Here is a 21,701-nt window from a genome sequence, read left to right as displayed (position 1 = left end):
CAAGGAAGAGAAAAAAGGGGTCCGCCTTGTCGTCAGCATGGACTCCAGAGATGTGGAAAAAGTGGTGGGAAAAAGATCTTGTGTGGGGTGCATGTTGCTACCTTCACCCTGGTGGAGGGCAAACGCGACAAGCAGAGAACCAACCCCACCATAGACAATACCGAGACTAACAGGGGCAAGGAGCAGGAGCCTGGGCCAGCCAAGCCTCAAGATTCATCGGGGGAGCCGGAGCTGCATGTTCTGGAGACTGCATAAGGTAAAGCATTGCATGAAGGTAAAAAATGATTACTTTCATGCAATCAAGCATACAACATTGTATAGCGGCCTCTAGGGTACTTATAAGAAGTATCCAGAAAGGTGGGTTTTCGGTCGCCTTGATACAAGAACCCTGGCTTAGACAGGGCCATATCATGGGACTAAAATGTGCAGGCTTCACTCTCTTCAGTAGAGTAGCTAAGGAGAAGCCTAGAACATGTATACTAGTTAAGGATCATAATGCCTGGGCTATACCGGGCTTCATTACTAGAGACCTAGTAGCAGTCCTGGTGAGATATGAAGAGGTCAGACAGCCAAGAGATTTGGTAGTCTGCTTTGCATATTTCCCAGAAGACACTGAATCTCCACCCCTGCCGAAGGAGTTCAAGAGACTGGCGACATACTGTAGGAAACAAGGACTTAACCTCATAGTAGGATGTGACGCCAATGCTCACCACAGCATTTGGCGAAGCAAACATAAAAACCTAAAGGGAGAGAATCCCATAGAATTTCTATGTACAACCAACTTGAGATCATGAACATAGGTGATACCCCAACCTTCATCAATAATAGGAGTGAGGTGATCATAGACCTTACCCTGGGTTCCATGGGAATCATATAGGAATTTAAAGACTGTAAAGTTTCTTTGGAGCCTTCCTTGTCAGACTACTGACACATTGTCTTGCATATAGAGGGCTCCTTCAAGATCCCAACTTATAGAAATCCTAGACGAACTGATTGGGCGTCTTTTAGGGAGGATGTGAGGAGGGGACTGGAAGGAGGACCCTAAATACAGTATAATTAAGAATAAGGAGGAGCTAGAGCTCAGTGTGAGTTTTCTCACACAGACACTAGTTACCTCTTATGAGTTAAACTGTCCAGTTGTTAAGGCAAAAAGAACAACAGGAAGCTTCAAGTGGAACAGTTATCTGGGACACCTGAGGAGAAATACACGAAGGCTCTGGAACAAATACAGGGACCTTCGAGACCAAGAAAGTCTAGATTCTTACAAGGAATCACAAAGAAAGTATAAGTCAAAAAGGCTTGTAGGAAATACTGGAGACAGTTTTGCGACTCCATTGAGAGTCAACATGAAGCGGCAAGGCTTCATAAAAATCTAACTTTGGATGGAAAGGCAAGGCTGGGCTGGGCTCATTGGAGTCTCCCTCGGGTGGATATATATTCACAGAGGGGGAGACCATGAGCTTATTGCTTGATGCCCACTTTCCAGGTTCAGTAGTCATGAATAGTGAAGTAGAATCCAGCAGATCCTTCCAACCCAATAGAAGTGGCTGGAAGGAAGCCGCAGAGATTGTTACCCCAAGAAGGGTGAAGTCGGCATTAGAATATTTTGCCCCTTATAAAAGTCCAGGAATGGATGGGATCTTCCTAGCGCTTCTTCAGGAAGCAGGAGTGGTCCTTATACCATATCTGGTCAGAATTTTTAGAGCCTGTCTCACCATGGGGTACGTGTACTCCTTGTGGCATCAGGCGAAGGTAGTGTATATACCTGAACTCGGAAGGTCTTCATATTCTAGACCTAAGGATTATAGACCCATTAGTCTAATGTCTTTTCTTCTTAAGACTTTGGAAAGACTGGTGGACAGACATATCAGGGAGAAAGTATTAAAAGATTGTCCCCTGCATTCTCATCAACATGCGTACCAACCAGGGAAGTCTGTTGAAACAGCACTACACCAGCTTGTTTCCAGGCTGGAGAGTGCCTTGGATCAGCAACAACTTGCTATGGTGCTATTCCTAGACATAGAAGGGGCCTTCAACTACACATCTTTGGGTTCCATAGAACTTAGTCTAGAGAAGATGCGTGAGTAGGATGCTCGTAAGATGGATTATGGCCTCACTGCAGGGCCGTCAAGTTCTGTTTACCCTCAACACAGTAATATTGAGAGCTAATATAGACAGGGGGTGTCCACAGAGAGGAGTATTATCACCAACATTATGGTGCCTGGTAGTAGATGAACTACTTACCGAGTTAAATGTTGGAGGATATTTATATGCCCAAGGCTATGCAGATGACATTAGCCTGATGGTGGTAGGAAATTTCCCTAGTACGGTTTCAGAGCTCGTACAGAGCTCCTTACACAGGGTGGAAAGATGGTGCCACGATACGGACTTGTCAATCCCGACAAGATGATGTTATTTGCTTTACGCCCCACTAACTACTTTTTAAGGTCTTCAGAGACGCCGAGGTGCTGGAATTTAGTCCCGCAGGAGTTTTTACGTGCCAGCAAATCTACCGACACGAGGCTGTCTTATTTGAGCACCTTCAAATACCACTGGACTGACCCAGGATCGAACCTGCCAAGTTGGGGTTAGAAGGCCAGCGCCTTAACCATCTGAGCCACTCAGCCCGACCCCCGACAAGATGGAGCTCGTGGTATTTACCCGGAGGAGGAGGCTAGATTGACTGTCAGATCCACTCCTATTTGGGAAAAAATTAGTTAAGACAACCTCAGTTAAGTACCTAGGGGTAATCCTCGAGGCAAGACTGAGATGGATAAAACATATAGACCATAAGGTGGATAAGGCTCGCAAGATTATGTGGGCCTGTCGCAGGGCCGTCGGTAAGACTTGGGGTCTAGGACGTAGGGTGGTCCAATGGCTTTATATTTCTATTGTACGGCCCACGATCACCTATGCATCTTTAGTCTGGTGGCCAGGTTCTGAGAGTAAAACTGTGATCACCAAGTTAAAATGTCCAAAGACTTGTGTGTCTAGGAATAACAGGGGCACTGGATACACCATTATGTGCAATGGAGGCCATCCTATGCCTTCTCCCATTACATTTATATGTTAAGGAGATGGCGGGAACGAGTGCTTACTGCCTCTGGTCACTCGGAGGATGGTCTATCAAGAATCCAAATAGAGGTCATGCTTCTATTCTTAGAAGGCTTCACCAGACCTGACCTACGAAAATGATGATTGGGGACCTGATGAAGCCCAGTTTTAACCCATTCGCATCCTATTTAAATACCATAGCAGTTCGCTGAGAAATCAAATTAAAATCCTGCACTACAACAGTCGTCTGCACAGTAACTTTCAATAAGTTATCACTAACCCTGCTGTATTCACTAAACGTATTTACAACAGAGATATTGTCACTTTCTGTCCAGTTTCAGTCATTCAAGTTAGTCTGCACCGAGGTACGAACTCGTTTTGAAAGACTTAGCCCACCGTCATTTGTATCACTTTCCATGTCATCAGAACTATTACACGCATCACTCTAACTCGAACTAAGAACTTCAGGGTCTCTTTTGTCCTCACAAACATCACTGTCTTCAAAATCACTCTCTACAACACTATTAGCTTTTGTATTCCATCTTCATCAACACCAACACATCTGCTTGACGCCATGATTGCAACTGACGTGAGCGAAATAAGATAAACAAAGATTTTTTATCTCTTGTTCCAGAAGTGTGAGATAACCTGAGCGCGGAGCGTGAGAAATAACCAAAGCTACATGTCTAAACTTCAGCTCAGAATGCATACAAGTGGCATCTGTGAGTTAGTAACTGAACTACATGTATTGATATACAGCGGTGCATCGCCGCGAGCTGAGCTCGTTATTGGATTCATATGACACGAATAACTTTTGCGAGCTAGTGTCCTCAAATGATGCGATTGGGTTAATCTGAACTATAAGTTTACAGTGGTGATACCCACGAGGGAGGAGTGGGTCACATCTTAGGTCTGTGGGCTGCACATGGTACACAGATGGCTCGTGGACGGCGACGGGCACGGGTGCCGGGGTCTGAGGGGGGCCTAAGACAAGGCTCTCCCTTCCCATGGGTAAATATGCTACTGTCTTCCAGGCCGAAGTATATGCAATACTGGCCTTGCTGTACACGTATGGAACATGCTTGGGCATAGAAGATGCATCACCATTTGCAGCGACAGCTAGGCAGCGTTAAAAGCACTATGTGCAGTTAGAACATCCAAAATGGTATGGAAGTGCCAAAGGATGTTAGATAAGGTGTCTGAACTTAACCCAGATACCCTGTTATGGGTTCCTGGGCACACAGGAATCAGTGGAAATGAAGAAGCTGAAAAACTAGTTAAACAAGGCTCAAAAGGTCCTTTCATAGGACCAGAGCCCTTCTTGGGAGTATCACTCCAAAGTGTGAAACTGGTAATATCCCAGTGGACAAACCAGTCTCACTTAGACATCTGGAAGAGGTTAACCACGGCAAGGGAGGCATGTGAACTTATTGAAGGGCCCAGCCAAAGATATAAAAAGGTCCTAATAAATTTGAATAGGACCAAAATACAAATAGTTGGACCGTTGACAGGCCACAATACCTTACAGAGACACCTACACATCATGAAAATCAGTCAAGATCCAATGTGTAGAAGATGCGGTAGGGTGGAAGAGACCTCCGCGCATGTGTTGTGTCAGTGCGAGGCTCTTGCAAGCAATAGACATCGATATCTTGGCTCACACTTTGTGAACCTGGAAGACATCAGGAATGCCAACATCTGGACACTGGTACCCTTTATAGGAGCACTAGGGCTGGACTAGGCAAACCCGTTTAAGGGACACAAAGGGTCTTCATAGACCTACGTGTGCAGCCCTACAAAGGCAGGGCTCACCCATTCCTTATCTATGTGCTGGCCCCGTTGGTGTAGGGGTAGCGTGTCTGCCTCTTACCCGGAGGCCCCGGGGTTCAATTCCTGGCCAGGTCAGGGATTTTCACCTGGATCTGAGGGCTGGCTCGAGGTCCACTCAGCCTACGTGATTAGAATTGAGGAGCTATCTGACAGATAGCAGCCCCAGTCTACAAAGCCCAGAATAACGGCCGAGAGGGTTAGTAGTGCTGGCCACACGACACCTCGTAATGTGCAGGCCTTTGGACTGAGCAGCCGTCGCTTGGTAGACCAAGGCCCTTTAGAGCTGTAATGCCATGGGATAAGGTTAGTTTATAGAAATATGTAAAAAAATATCTAAATATAAACTCTTGGAATAATGGTCCTTTTAGTGTGATTTGCCGATATTTCAGCTTCTCTTGTAGTTACATATATGGGAACAGAATATGTAATTACATATAATCTGGGCTATAATGATGGCACATCTTCACTGCCGTTCTGCCACAATGAGTGGTCCACTCCGCTATCTGGAGTGCTGGAAATTTCTCTTTCTTGAAACACTTCAGGACAGTTTCAAAAGGAATATATACCTTTTTACAAGCTGCTTCACGTTGTACCGATACAGATCTTATGGAGACAATGGAATAGGAAAGGACTAGGAGTAGGAAGGAAGTGACCGTGGCATTAAATACCGCCCCAGCATTTGCCTGGTGTGTAAATGAGAAACTATGGAAAACCATCTTCATAGTTCCCAACAATGGGATTCGAACTCCCTATCTCCCGAAAGCAACTGATAGCTTCATGACAAAAACCAAACAGCCACTTGTTCGGCTGAAGAGGAATAAGTTCCCTACTTATCACCTATGAGCACACCAGTTCCAATGATAGCTGTTTTAACTTTCCACTGGGCATCTGTTCGCGATTCCTAATAATCATCTATTCGTTATAAAGCAGACTCAAATCATTAAATGGCTTATTGCCACACACTTTCAGAGGCTGCAGAATGCACGTCAAACCACCGGGAATAACCACTTACCCAGTCTTCCTTTCACGAAGAAAATCCTTCACTTCAGTTACAATATGAGTTCAAACTATCCAAGAGAAGCGTAACTTGCTGTTTCAGTAATGCTCCTGGTCATCTGTCTCGCACACTCTTTGCCAAGTCCATCAGGTTCATGACCATCCATCACGAGTTGCACATGCACATGCCTCAAGGGAATCCAATGTCCTTAGGCAGTTTCTTTTATTCTTCTTTCAGAAATAATTTACACCAGCAGCTTTCTTCCATCTCTGGTAACGGCAAGCATGCACTCTTACATCATAATTTAGTTTCCTGTTAATATATACAGAATACTCATAGCCCCTCTTCCTGCTATAGTCCTCCTGCAAGGTATGTCAAACCAAACTGGCATCTTATCAGCATTCAGGAGTATCTTGGCACTGTTGTAGCGCAAAGCTGTGGAAGGCAAAAACTCTCATAATCCAATGGCAATTTCTGGCATACAGTTGTCTTCTGCACAGACAGGCTGTATCATCCCATGAATCCACTAACCCAGCCACGTCGCACCTTAAATTTATTCCCCTTAATGTCATTATGCCAAGCCTTTTTTTCCATCCCTCCATTTGCACCATCTCGTAGGTCACTACAACCATTGTCGCACACTTGTTGAACATAATGGAAGACTGCTTGGTCTATCTGTGGAAAACAGCCATTTTTTAAAACCTCTAAACATAAGTCATAAGATTAACTTGTCTACATGGACATTATACTTCTTCCAAGAGTCTACTAATGACTGGTTCATGGAAGGATACAATAAAAACTACAATACTCCAACAAGTAAGAGGAAAGCACCATACTTACTCCCCTACAACACCCTCATTTTTTGTTTTCCTAATTTTCAACTTCAAAAATACAGGAGGGTATAATAGGTGAAAATTTCACAAATATATGTCAAGTTGGAATTTTTTAAAGCAGGACATGGAACATCTAGCATCTTTAAATAAACACACAAAGTAGTTAACTATATTTATGCAAAAAGTTATATTAGCACATTAAAACAGTTTTGTATCGGCCTCCTCCTGCATTACCACAGATCGCTGGACAGTGACTAATTGCGCCACACCACAGCCATACAGGCCAGTGTGGAGTTCTAGGTTGTGCAGTTCGATAACTTTGTATAATCTGAAGGAAGCTGCTGATGCATTGATGTCCTTCTCCACAAACTCCATTTTGGTAAAATAATGCGTTTTGACCCACCTTTACTGGCTTTGAATTCTGTCCCTGCAATATCAATCTTCATGCAATATCGCACACTTTGAACATCACCATTTCAGCATTTAAAGTGTTGCTGTTGTCATGCTTCTATTAACCTACTCCAGAACTTTTGGGCCGATTCAGAAACGATACCTATTTTTAAACCTTGCACAATATCTACCTAAACAACGTCTAAGTTACACACCATTTCCACTGCATGAACTATGCCCAGCAAGTGTTTGGCTAGACATCATTTAAAGCTTCAGTATTGGTTCAAAATGATAACAAAAGTATCTTTCATGTAACTCTTCGCTTGTCGTAACCAATTAAATTCATCAGTGCACGCGCCAAACGTTAGTCAGTTTCCATCTTCCTACACTTTACACAAATTTGGCTACGCATGAGCATGACTTGCCCTCGGGTAAGAATACCGATATCACTTTGGTGGAAATGAAATCTCAATACTATCAACATTAAAGTGACTCCACTGTACAAGGAAGTGTAGCTTCGATAACAGTGTTGTTACGGTGAGTAATTTAAATACCTTCAGCAAAGGGAAGATGGAACAAGAGTACTGTGTAACCGAAGGAGTTTTATGAGCCATATAGATATACGCAGCTTGAATTCTGGAGATCACAGGTTCGAAATGCACCATCGGCAGCCCTGAAAATTGTTTTCCGTAGTTTCCCCATTTTTACACCAGACAAATACTGGGGCTGTTAAGATGTCCACGACTTCCTTCCCAGTTGTTGCCTTTTACTATCTCAGTTTCTGAAAACTTATCTGAATTAAAGCAACAATTATCCGCAAAAAACACACAAAACCTACATTTTAGTGTCACCATTGTGTATGCTTACTTGGCAGTTTATGTAAGTGACAGCCCCCTGACGATCAGAACTAGTAATTCTGATATAGATGTAGTCACCCTCCAACGATCGGGACAAGTTATTCTGATATAGACGTAGTCGAAGTGACCTATAATTCCAGGGAAAAGAATTGTAAGAAGATGTAAAATATTATAGGGAAGGTTGTAACTACTTTTTAGTTCAACTTACTACGGAGTATTGAAAGGTGGATCCTTCCCTATAATATTTTACATCTTCTTATTTCTCTATTCAATACGGAACAATCATGAAGTTTTTAACTTTAAATGAATTGTAGTGAACTTGATAGTTAAAGGACTGTTGCTTGTTTAAGTCTCAAACAAGCAAGTCCCTTGTATTATCTCTAGAAAAGCAAATCAGCCCAATATGCCCACATTTTCCTTTCTTCACACTGTGGAAGGATTTTTTTCATTTGTCTAATAGTTTGTCTCTAGATACGCCATGTATTTATGACTCTCTGCTCTCACGCCACTTTCTACAACATATTCTAACACATTCAACTTTAAAATGAACCCCACCCCCACAATTCCTTTTTTCAATAATCTTTTCCCCAACAACAATCAAAAATTAAGGGTGGGGGTGTTATAGACAAGTAAATATGGTACAGTACTGCACTTAATTTATTCCATAAAAACATAAAATACACAATACCTTTAAATTTGGCCCATCCTTGCTCTTCATGACGTTTGCAGACACCTCTTTCAATGCATTCGGGTGTTTAACTAGAAGAAATATGGAACAGTACATAAGATAAGAAATTAACTCTTGATACAGCAGAGCGGAATAAAGAAAAATTGGGATGCACTATGCAGTTAAAAGAAGCAGAAGTCAATAAATTCTGGACTTGTTTTTGTGGCCTATAACAAGTGTGCAAGCAAGCAAAGCAGCAGCCTGCAGTTTTAAGCCAATGTTGACAATGTGATCATATCTACAACACTTGCTTCACATGGAATTCGAACCACAAAAACATGACAATTTCAAAAATTGCACATGCACTGGTCAGAAATTGAGCCACAGCCACCTTGCTGAGAAGCCAATGATGATGTAAGACTAGTTATCAAGTTGCCCTGGTCTTTAACATTAACGTGGAACTCGTTTGGTTCAACTAGACCAACTGCAATGAAAAGCAGTATCTACCAAGTTTATAATTTGCAATACTATTATTTTACTTCCTAAAATGAACCATGCATACAGTTGTTTAGATCAACAAACCTCCACTTTCAGCACATACCATTCAAGCAAAGTACCAGTAAATACATTTTCAAAATCTCTGAATAATTTTGTTAGAGCCCAGTTCATTATATTTTTTCTACAATTTGCTTTACATGGCACCAACACAATAGGTCTTACGGCCATGATCGGATAGGGGAGGGCTAGGAGGTGGGAGGAAGGGACCATGGCCTTGATTAAGATACAGCCTGGTGTGAAAATGGGAAACCATGGAAGACAATCTTCAGGGCTGCTGACAGTGGGGTTCAAACCCACTCTCTCCCAAATGCAAGCTGACATACGTGACCCACGCAGGCATGCATTCAGTAGAGCCCAGTTTAATTTTTAGATGTAGATACATTTGGTAGTTAGTACAATTACAACTAGAAACATCTGTGTATGCACCATGTAAGGGAGCATATATGGATGATGTAAACAAATTTTATGAAGAACTAACTGATGCAGTCAGGGCCAGCAACAAGGTCAGGCTAGTGTTAGTGGGTGATTTCAATGCAAAAAATGAAAACAACTGCAGGACATGAGAAGTCAGTGGGTAAATGTGGATATTGAAGCTATTAGAAACAGAAAGCTTTCAATGGACTTCTCACCTCGTATGGGACAACAGTTAGGTCCTTTAGTCTGTCAAAACTACAGTAAAATCTTGATTATCCGTCCCTCAATTAACCATTCTGCGGATTATCCGTCGCCAAAAAAAAAATCTCAATTTTTTTAAAAGCAATGTACAGTCGCTCCAAAACGGAGTGAACATACTCTTGATGTCATAATAGTAATAATAATAATAATAATAATAATAATAATAATAATAATAATAATAATATTGGTTTTACGTCCCACTAACCACTGTGACAGTTTTTGGAGACGCCGAGGTGCCAATATTTTGTCTCGCAGGAGTCCTTTTACATACCAGTAAATCTACAGATACAAGGCTGACGTATTTGAGCAACTTCAAAAACAACTGGACTGAGCTAGGATCAAACTTGCCAAATTAGGATCACAAGGTCATCGCCTCAACCATCCGAGCCACTCAGCCCGGCTCTTACATCAAGGTTATCTTGATACAGTATTCTGTTTTGGAGCTACTGTACATTAACTCTGACTCCTGAGTCCACGGTCTTAACGTACAGTAACTACTGTATGTACACGCACAAAGACTGGCAATCGGCATTGGAGACGAGACTTCATACATTTTTTTACTACGTAATTTTATGTTGTGTAAAATTATTTAACTTTTAACTGTTACGAAAGAAGAGGGATGCTATTCAAATTCAACAGTTACAAACTTTATTATCTATACCATTGTTGACGAATAATATACTGTAATGTGCCCTCTCCCAGCCCACAGAGCGTAGAATGATACTTCAGAATACCTCCAGTACAATTTATTTAGTAGCTTGTAACATCTCCGAGTGGTAATTCTAAATTCCCATGGAGGGAATTAGATATTTTTCCACCAATAGAGCATATCAAAAATCAGATCAAAAATTAGATGTTGGCTTTTCAGGCGTTTGCTCTATTAACCAGCATTTCGTCTTAGGTCTGACACTAGACTCGTCAGAGTGGGATGCGTAGGACCCTACCCACTGATGCTGGGGTGTATGCAGGTGAACTTATCAGAAGCCTCTTATGTGGCACAGTCTGATAACTGCATACGGGACTCTGACGAGTCTAGTGTCAGACCTAAGACGAAATGCTGGTTAATAGAGCAAACACCTGAAAAGCCAACATCTAATTTTTGATCTGACATCTCCGAGTACCGTACGTAGATCTTTCATGTCGTTCTCTGTCAAGGTTGAATTTTTTCACCACAAGCTACTGCATCGTAAATATTTCGCAATGCACAGGAATCGGAAACCAGCCTAGCGGTCCATCGTAGCCAACCTCTGCTTTTAGTCGACAGGTAGACTACATACTGTCCTGTAGTGCAAAGTAAGGAAATGTGAGAGTGACTGATAAAGTTTAACATTTATTTTCCGTTCTAACAGCTGAGAAATATTGAGATCAAAATCTGCAGTAAAAAGAAAACTTGTAGTTTTAAACATACAAAATAAAGTTAATATAATCGAACGGTTAAAGAAAGGTGAACTAGTCTCAAATTTAGCATCAGAGTTCGGTGTGGGTGTGACAACAGTGTGGGACCTAATGAGAACAAAGACAAAGTGTTGCAGTTTGCAGAGAGTTCTGATAGTCACAGCAATTATTATAACAAGTATTTCTTATCCACCTATTCAATACAAATCACCTTTATTGGTGTTTACATTTTCATACAATTAATTCTTCTAAGGGACACGTTTTGCTCTTATAAAGAGCATCTTCAGCCATTAATTTTATTCTTAAAATGATGTTCGTGAACAGTTGTAAACATATTAAAAAGACAATAGTCAAAATTAAAATTACAGTAGTCTATAAATCCAATTACATCACATCTAAAATACAACATTAAAACACTTAAAAAATGTGATAACATGAACATCTAAAATTACCATAATGTCCATTCAAAACCTTGTGTTGAAACTATTATTGAATCTTCATCTTAAAAACAGTAGTAAATGGTTTTTCTATAAAAACAGCACCAAGGTGAACATCATTCCTACGGAAAAACAAAAATTAAAATGCAACTTATGGGATGTAGTGTTTCCAGAATGTAAGTTAAAATAGAGTGCCCACAAGGTAAATTGTGAAAACACAATGATCCTTATTGCTTTAAACATAATAGGCAGGACGTAGAACTTATGCAGGAGTCAAATGTGGGCTCTACTTGAAAATGATGTTTAACTTGTTTACAAATGCTGGTCGTAAGCATGTGCCATGTTACACAAATTTGCGAGGTATAGAACGTCGTACTTAACCTCTGACCAATTTGTACAGATAGTGGAATCTGTAAAAGAGAAAGGGGAAATGTAATATTATGAGTGTGTGACTTTCCTAACTGATCACATTTAAATGGGAAACTTGCTTATTATTGAGATGATAGGTACGTCCTGCTGATTCGGAGTTGCTAACCTGTCTGCCAGTTCGGCTCTTAGCACTGTATTTGTGTGACAGAGGTGGTGGGGAACCTAGAGTGGGAGAGGGGATGGGCGGATTTTTCTGCGTCATTGCCGGTATAGGAGGGGCTCTTTTACGAATGACGGAAGCTTGTTTAACGTTTGGAGAGGGGATAAAAGGTAATGGTGACTTTGGCAGGGCAGAGGGGATAGGCGGACCCTTATGCGTCATTGGCGGTATAGGCGGAGCATTCTTGCGAGTGACGGAAGCATGCTTAACGTTTGGAGGAGAGGTATAAGCCTTTGTATTTAACAACTTAAACATCTGTTGGATTCCTTTCTGATCTGATTTAACAGTATTGAGTAACTTGGGTGTTAATTCGTATAAGGGACTTTTGACTTCCGTAACATCATTGAAATTTGTATCCTTATTATAATTCTGATCTAAATATATAAAGGCTTTCCAGTTCATTCAATAGCTTACCTTTTTCCATACTCCTAATTATCATCAAATATTTTTCTATGGAAGTAAAATGGTGTCCTGTCTCTTTCATGTGCATATTCATGGCCGAGTATTTTTTCGGTGTTAAAATGCTCCATGTACCTCGTAAAAAAGCTTCTCCCCATTTATTTAATATAAGAAAACCCGCATTCTGAGCATTTCAATCTATAAACTCCTGATTTCGAGTAACTATGGTTTCCCTGATTAATTTTGCCGTGATTAAAAAATATACTTTGATTCGTATTACGAGTTCTAAAAGCTATGTTCACACCGTGTTTCTTGAACGTATTCGTGATTTGGTGAATTGTCTGGTTAGTATACGTAAACGTGGCATATTTGGTTTCTTTAGTTCTGTCTGGTATTAGATTTGTAGACAGCTTATTTCTAATTTTATTAAACTAGGCGATTGACCATCTCGACTATAAAACCATTTAATTTTGCTAAATTCTTTATGCAGTTTAATTTTATCTTTAATTTATTAGGGGAGAGTGGAATTCTCAAATCTATAAACCAAACTATAAAAAGATGCCTGTTTTTGTGAACTGGGATGTAATGAGTTGTTTATGGTTATTGGAGCATATGTTGGTTTCCTATACATCTGGAATTCTAAAGTGTTATTTAATCTTGTGACCGTTATGTCCAAAAAATTCAATGATTTATTAGACTCTTTTGTAAATTTTACGTTAGGGTCAATCCTGTTTAAGCTTTCTACTATCATTACTATTAGTGATGTCTTTGTCAATAATAACGAATGTGTCGTCCACAAATCTTAACCATAAATTTATGCCTCCGATTTTTTTTCTTTTATCTTCGTGTGTTCAATCATGTCCATGTATATGTCCGCCATGATACCAGATTTAGGGTCTCCCATTGTCAGTCCACTTCGTTGGAAAATTTTACCGTTAAACGAAAAAAAGTTGTTGCCCAATGCAAATTTCAGAACCGTTATAAACTCATTCACTTCCAGTTTATTAAGGCCACTGTGTTTGGAGATGTTATTGTAAATAATTTCAAGAGTTTCTTTCACTGGGATGTAGGATACATATCGATTACGTCGAATGAGCACATTACTTGATTAGGTTTCAAGGTAAACTTATTTAAAACATTGCAAAAGTTGACAGAGTTCTTCAAAGGTTGTTTATGATTAAAAACAGTGGGTTTTTTTTTTGTTTTTTTTTTAAGTTGACAGAGTTCTTCAAAGGTTGTTTATGATTAAAAACAGTGGTTGGGTTGTTTTTTTTTTTTTTGTTTTTTTTTTTAAAGGAATTTATGGATGTACTTAGATACCTTGTAAGATGGACTATTCCGACAATTAATAATAGGTTACTATTATATTGCTTTCAGTGATTTTAGTCTTTAATTCTTTGATTTGTTTAGTGAGTATTGCAAGCTGTCCACTTCATGGCCGTATCGATGAGTATAATCAACAAATTAATCTAAAAAGCCACCTAATCGATACTTTATTTTGCCTTTGGCAAACTTAAAAATACATTAACAAACACAGTACATGTTTCGACCACTTAGTGGTCATCTTCAGCTGTATATAAAAAATCTTAGATGATAACATTTAAAAGCAAGCACATTGGATCTTAAAACTATATCCCATGGGAATCCAAAAACTATTGTTCTAGATGCTTTAAATGAAATGGAAGATTGGGGGGGGGGGGGGTTGGGGGTAAGGAGATTTATGTGAATGAAACTTAAATTACAGTATCGTTTACAATTGTGTTTAAAAAAAACTTAAATGATGAAAAACATATTTAAAATATTTAAAAGCGTCTATGGTAAAATTCTTTTTGATAACATTAGGTGGCGTGAATAAAAAGTTCGTGTTTGTAATAATCTTCAGGCATATGTGAGAAAAATAATAACTTAATTAAAATTCGCGTCTGTGGTGATGTTAAACACTTTGTTTTTAATAAACATACTTTAAAATATTCTAAAGTGTCTATGGTAAGGCACTTATTCAAAGACACTTGTGCTTGATTGAAAGTTGATGTCATATGCAACAGTCTTCAGGTATTTATTGTTTATATTTAATAACTTCCTTGAGTGATATTCTTGTGGTTAAAAGGCCGTGTTGACTGTTTAACTTCCGAGAATTGCTCTTCGGAATGTGATAAAAGAAATTGTGTTAGTCGTTTAACTTGCTAAAAGCCTGTGGTGGCTTCTGTTATATAAAATGGCGATCTGATTCGGGCAGCTTGCCTCACGATCTTATCTGGCAAATGTTTAATCCGCGTTGCCTTGGAGAACTGCCTTCGTGCACGACCTAACAGAAGCCACCACAGGCTTTTAGCAAGTTAAACGACTAACACAATTTCTTTTATCACATTCCGAAGAGCAATTCTCGGAAGTTAAACAGTCAACACGGCCTTTTAACCACAAGAATATCACTCAAGGAAGTTATTAAATATAAACAATAAATACCTGAAGACTGTTGCATATGACATCAACTTTCATTCAAGCACAAGTGTTTTTGAATAAGTGCCTTACCATAGACACTTTAGAATATTTTAAAGTATGTTTATTAAAAACAAAGTGTTTAACATCACCACAGACGCGAATTTTAATTAAGTTATTATTTTTCTCACATATGCCTGAAGATTATTACAAACACGAACTTTTTATTCACGCCACCTAATGTTATCAAAAAGAATTTTACCATAGACGCTTTTAAATATTTTAAATATGTTTTTCATCATTTAAGTTTTTTTTTAACAATTGTAAACGATACTGTAATTTAAGTTTCATTCACATAAATCTCCTTACCCCCAACGCCCCCCCCCCCCCCCAATCTTCCATTTCATTTAAAGCATCTAGAACAATAGTTTTTGGATTCCCATGGGATATAGTTTTAAGATCCAATGTGCTTGCTTTTAAATGTTATCATCTAAGATTTTTTTATATACAGCTGAAGATGACCACTAAGTGGTCGAAACATGTACTGTGTTTGTTAATGTATTTTTAAGTTTGCCAAAGGCAAAAGAAATAAAGTATCGATTAGGTGGCTTTTTAGATTAATTTGTTGTTTAGTGAGGTCGGGATTTAAGTTATTTATTTCTTTTACTAAAGTTGGAAGTTTCTTTTAACCTCGAATCTTGTATCATTTTGCGATTCTAAAGGTAATTTCCCTATATTAGATTCTACTTCAGCTACAGTGGTTATTACGTCTTCTATTTGATGATGGTTAGGCCAATTAAATTTTGATCCTTTATTCAGTAAGCTCATTTCACTATCCGTAAAGGTGATATCTGACAAATTTACAGTGGTTGGGATGTTTTTAAGGTCCGAGTTAGTCTATTTTATTCTTGTATTACGTTTTTTGGATTTTGTTTTGTTCTCTCTTAAATGTGATATTTTGTTTTCTAGAGTTTGTTTCTTTTCTAATATACCAACGAGTTTGTCATTAGTAAATTGTTGTACTGATTGCCATTCTAATGGGGTTAAAAGCTCAGAGATTTCTAAGTGTGTACGATAAAGTTGTAAGTTTAAAAACGACTTTTTTCTGTAATGTGTTTGTATTTTGCTCTTTAGCCAGATTTCGTTTACTTTGTTTTGAGTGTCTACTAAATTTGGCATAGATAAGTTTAGTCTTTGTACAGATTTCAAAAACTTTGGTACTAGGTTGGATTTTAAGCATTCTTTTAAAAACCATAAGTCTTTCGCGATCTTACCAATCTTAACCTTAAGATTAATGAATCTGTTCTTAATCTTATTATTAGCCTGGTTGGCAAAATGATACAAGATTCGAGGTTAAAAAGAAACTTCCAACTTTAGTAAAAGAAATAAATAACAACTTAAATCCCGACCTCACTACACAAATCGAAGAATTAATAATAGGTCGGATAGGGATGTCTTTTTTTGTGTACTTTGGGTAAGGCTCTAGCTAATGGTATGCTAGGGTTCATGTTAACAAGTTTCTGTTGGTCCTGTTCATTAAATAAAAAAGTTGGTTTCTTAATTAAAGATTTTAAATTTTGTTGTATTCTTATTAAGGGATCCTTTAGAACTATTGTGTAATTATTATCATTGAAGAACTCTTCTGTTTTTTTAACATTCATATCTTTGTCCATTAGTACTATTGAACCTCCTTTATCAGCCTCAGTAACCAAAATGTTATTTTCTATTTTTGTTTTTGTGGTCTGTATTAACTTATGTTGATTAGGATCAAATTTAGTATTGAGTTCCTTTGCTAGCCTATTTTTTTCTTCTTTATTTTTGCTCTAATGTCATTGTGTATTTCATTTGAGAGTTTAGCAATGTTTGTTTCCACCTCTGCCACTGGGTTAATGATATCTATTTCCTTCATCTTGTTAGGCCAGTTGTGTTTCGGGCCTTTACTAAGGAGCTCCATTTCCCTACCTGTAAATTGTATATTAGTCAAATATATTATTTTAGTATTACTGGTATGTGTTGGAGTCTTATTAGGTGTGTTTGTAATCTGTTTTGGTGATCGTGACTGGGAATTTTTTAGCTGTCCTAGCTTTTTATCTAAAGTCGCCTGTTTTTTATCTAATATCCCTATTAGTTTATAGTCCACTCTCCCCTAATAAATTAAAGATAGAATAAAACTACATAAAGAATTTAGCAAAGGGCCTCTCAGGGTGCATGCACTGTGCACGGTGCAAAAGACGACTTTGCTTGGTTGACCAGAGTGCAGAGCCCCACTCCTCGATTTGGAGCAATAGCACTGTCTCTCTTTCCCCAACGCCTGTCTTGCTCGCTCCTCCTGTCTCCCTCTTCTTCACTTGCTCCGTAGCACTCCAAATCCAAGCCCAGTTGAGCCGAGCAGCCCAGAGATGAAGTGTAGATCCGAGCTGAGTGGGACCGATGCACTGTGCACAGGAACTCTGCACCACAGTTTGCACGCGTGAGATTTTGGGCGTTTCAGAGGCCCTGTTCTAATACATCAAATAAGAAGATGACTCTCCCTCCATGTTCTCAATTTGAAGCAAAACCCCAAGTGGCTGAGGAAAGGGTGGACGGGCACCCTGTGATGCAGCCTTGAATTGTGTAATAATCACATATTGAAAATTCAAATGAAATTAAACGACAACAACAAAAAAACTTAATAAACAACCTGATGTTGAAATAGTTTTCCAACCTTCATACATTACCTGTTTGAACATTAGGCGTAATTTTCTCTTGTTTCACAATAGCATGCCCATCAAAGTTCATGTGTGTTGATGGTTTGACTGATGTTTCATTCTCATGATCGTCTGGTTCCATCTTAAGATCTTGCAACTTCATGTTGATATCTGAAATACATTTTAAAAATCCTTGTTTTTAATTCTAATTCATGATCTACCACATAATATTTGCCACTGTTTACTTCTTTACATTATCAACTACAAAGACCAGGCTGAGTTACAAAAGGACAATGATGTAATTTCTTGATGTGATATTAATAAACTGGCTTGGAATAATAGCAAATGTAAATTAAATTACTTCGCAGAAGGGAAGAGGGACAACAACAGCATATTATATACAGTACATGGGGGCAAGAGTGGATGTTTTAATGTTTAAGGATCTAGGTATAACATTTTACAGCAAGTAAACTTTTCATGATCATATCAATTAAATAATGAAGGATGCAAACCAAAAGCTAGGATTTTTGGTAAGAAATTAGACCTTTTATTCAGCCTTCTGTACTGAATAAATGATTTGTTACCTTAGTAAGGAGCATACTGGAATAATCTGCATTTATTTGGAACTCACACAAAGCAGCAACTGAATGCTATTGAAATTGTACAAAATAAGTTCCTAAGTTATTTTTACTACAAAACCTTCCATTTTTTTTCCAACATACAAAATCCAGTTATTGAGGAATAGATTTTGATTTTCTTTCTTAAAAATCATACTGACCATTTCTGTGCAAATGTTAAGGAAAATCTTAACAGGGCAAATAGATTTTTTGGATCTGTTACATCACAATTAACTCTATGTTCCTCAAATAAGATCATGTCAGCATGAATTATTTCATATTCACAACATAAAAAACATTACATCAGTCAAATTTACCTGTTGTAAAAATGACGCTTGTTTAAAGGGGCCCAACATCCAGGTTATCAGCCCCTAATGGTACGAAATGAGACGAAATGAGACGAAATGTAACGACTATCCTGTGGTGTTCCTCACATAGTGCGTACTAATCATAGGCAAGGCAGACCCATGGTGTCCCTCATATAGTAGTATTAATCACAGGTACTGTAAAACTCGCCCTGATTCACAGCCGCTACTAAACACAAACCTATAGTGTACCTAACATAGTGGTACTAATTACAAGTAGTCTCATGGTTCTAATTCGATCACCCCTTGGTTGCCCCTTTTAGTTGCCTCTTAACGACAGGCAGGGGATACCATAGGTGTATTCTTCGTCCAACCCACAGGGAGGGGGGTGTAAAAATGACAATGGTTTGTTATTGTCATACAATAAAGAGGAGTACAAATGATCCACCTTATATCAATACAAAGTATGTTACTAATTCAAGATCAGAACATTTTTATTAGGAACCGGTTTCGATGTCTTTGGACACATCAGCCACAATAGGTCAAATGAACGAAGATTATATATATTATAATACAAAATATAGACCATTAGTAATAAAATGACATTAATTGGATGAAATATGCGTGATGGTGCTTAAAAGTCATTCTTACAAAATTTACAAGTTAGGAACTTGATGGTTGAATAATAAAATAGAAGCGAAAAAACAGTAACAAATGGTTTAAAAAGTCTGTCACTGTGCAATGCCTAAAAGTCTTGAGCATGGCGTGAATAAACACTGGATGAATGTTGACGTCTAAAAGTTGACATAAAACATTGTTCCTCTGTTGATAATATGTAGCTCAGTAGTGGCCTGTAGCATCAGTTTTCATAAAGTAAACAATTAATTATGAAGTAATTAAGCACGTGGATCGTGTTAACGGCACTGACAGAAGTATTGTTGTGAAACCAGAAAGTTCTCAATCCAATGCAGGACCTTGACGGGCCTGTTTGTACGGAGAAGTCGGCGAAGATCCAGAGGAAACATCGGATTATGAGGTAAATATAACAAAAATGTGCTCTACGTTAACGAGCATGATACAGACATTCAACTCCACCTTGACAGCATTTTGAAAGTACATGACAAACTGAAAGACAAAATTTCAGAAGTCAATTATGGCCTAACAGGTCAGATTGCAGATCAAATTTCGAAAGTCGTCGTCGTCATCATCATCATCGCCATCAATGCCCCACTCCAGTCACCCAGGTGTGGTTAATAAGCCTCCTCCACTCCTTTCTGTCCTTCCACATTTCCTGCTCCATTACTTCTGCCACATCCAATCCAGCTTCTCTAATGTCCTTCCAAATCAGATCCATCCACCTTTTCAGTCTTCCAATTGGTCTCTTTCCAATTCCCTTCTTGCAACCTGTTCCTTTCCCATTCTTTATACATGTCCAAAATTTCGAAAATAAATAACAAAATTTCAGACGAAATTTCTCAAGCTAATACAGTTTTAACCGGACAAATACCGAGTGTACACGCAGGTCTACAAAGTAGACCAGGACCTAGAAAGGAAAATTTCACCGGTAGATGACAAAATTTAATCACAAATTAGCAACGTCACCAATCGATTAACGCAGCAGATATCAGACATCAGGTCAAAACTGGGACAGGTTGAACAGATCAATAGTAGGGTAAGACAGCTGGAAGGGGATATCTCGAACCTCAAGGAAGTGGAAATCCAGGTTTCCGGCATAAAGCAACAGGTTGAGGGGAGAATTTCTACCATTGAGGGAAATTTTGAAAGCCGTATCTCTGCCATAGAGGGAAATTTTGGGAGCCGTATTTCTGCTGTTGAAGAAAGATTAGAAAACCTATTTTCGATCATCAAGGGAGTTGTGCAGAATATAAAGGAAAGCATCCTTCACGCGGTAGAAGATAAACTCAAACAGCACATAACGCCACACTTCTAACCCCCTCAAACCCAACTGACAATACAGGACACCTACACCCGAAGGTGATTAGAGAGAGCCTTCCGCAATTCCACAGGCAACCGAAAGATAACCCAACTACCTCCAACGAGGGATCGGTCAGTCTGTTAGGAAGGACTAATCTACCAGAGGATATCTTCGTGTAACTCATCACACCACCACTAAAGGTGCAATCCTCTACTTGGTGGAATAACTTGAAGGGTTAAAATTTAAACTGGACGGACTTAAAAAAAGGAATTCCTCTCTAAGTTTAATTCCAAAGGGGTGAAGAGCTCCATGAAAAGGAAGCTACTGACTAAGGCACAACCCACTGGCATGAGAGCTAGCGCCTTCGTCCTACAGAAGTACCAACTCTTCAAGCGTCTGCACCCGGATGGAAGCGAAAACAAGATCTTACCAAACATCACAGAGCTATTCCACCATAAGATTCGACCCCTACTGAAAGTATCACAACCAAGATCCTTTGATGATCTACGCAGAATCATCGCCCAGCAGGAGGAGGAACACAAGAGCAAAGCTACGGAAGTGACCAGCGCAGTGCTACGAGTGTGGAAGAGTGGGACACCTGTAGAACAAGTGCCCAGCCTTGACGTCAGATAACTAGGGCCAGCCCATTCTGGGTTGAAGTGGAATGGGACCGAGGAGAGTAATGTGCCTCGAGACACCATGGACAAGCAACCCTGGTCAAGTAGGAGAGGGATTGGCTAGATTGTGAGTAGAAACAGGCCAACCCCGCCCAGCTATCATCTTAAGGATAGGCAACGAGAATATTTCAGCCATACACGACAGCCAAGCAAGCCATTCATTTGTCAACGAGACTATCTCCAGATTACTACCGCCTATTAAGTCTCACCATCTCTGAAGGGTAGTGGGAGCAGCGGACGGGGTAAACTATTCCATTCAAGGACTAACCGCTACGTGCATGAACATGCCTATTGTAACTGATGTTGCAGTGATTCACAACCTGATACCTGATATCATATTAGGTCATGACTTTCTGGTGGAA

The 21,701-nt window shown here is 39.3% G+C and overlaps 1 protein-coding gene across 1 annotated transcript in view; it reads right to left on the bottom strand.

Annotated features, from left to right (window-relative positions):
* Positions 1–21,701, bottom strand: part of LOC136877557 (targeting protein for Xklp2) — a 238,789-nt gene that overhangs the window by 193,920 nt on the left and 23,168 nt on the right. Inside the window, exons 2-3 of the mRNA XM_067151698.2 lie at positions 17,835–17,975; positions 8,650–8,720 (exon numbers count right to left, since the gene is read on the bottom strand). Coding sequence (XP_067007799.2) covers positions 8,650–8,720; positions 17,835–17,975 — 212 coding nt within the window. The remainder of the gene's footprint in view (positions 1–8,649; positions 8,721–17,834; positions 17,976–21,701) is intronic.

Source organism: Anabrus simplex, chromosome 7 (genome assembly GCF_040414725.1).
Source record: "Anabrus simplex isolate iqAnaSimp1 chromosome 7, ASM4041472v1, whole genome shotgun sequence".
Classification (NCBI taxonomy): Eukaryota; Metazoa; Arthropoda; class Insecta; order Orthoptera; family Tettigoniidae; genus Anabrus; species Anabrus simplex.
This window is presented reverse-complemented; position numbering and strand designations above follow the sequence as displayed.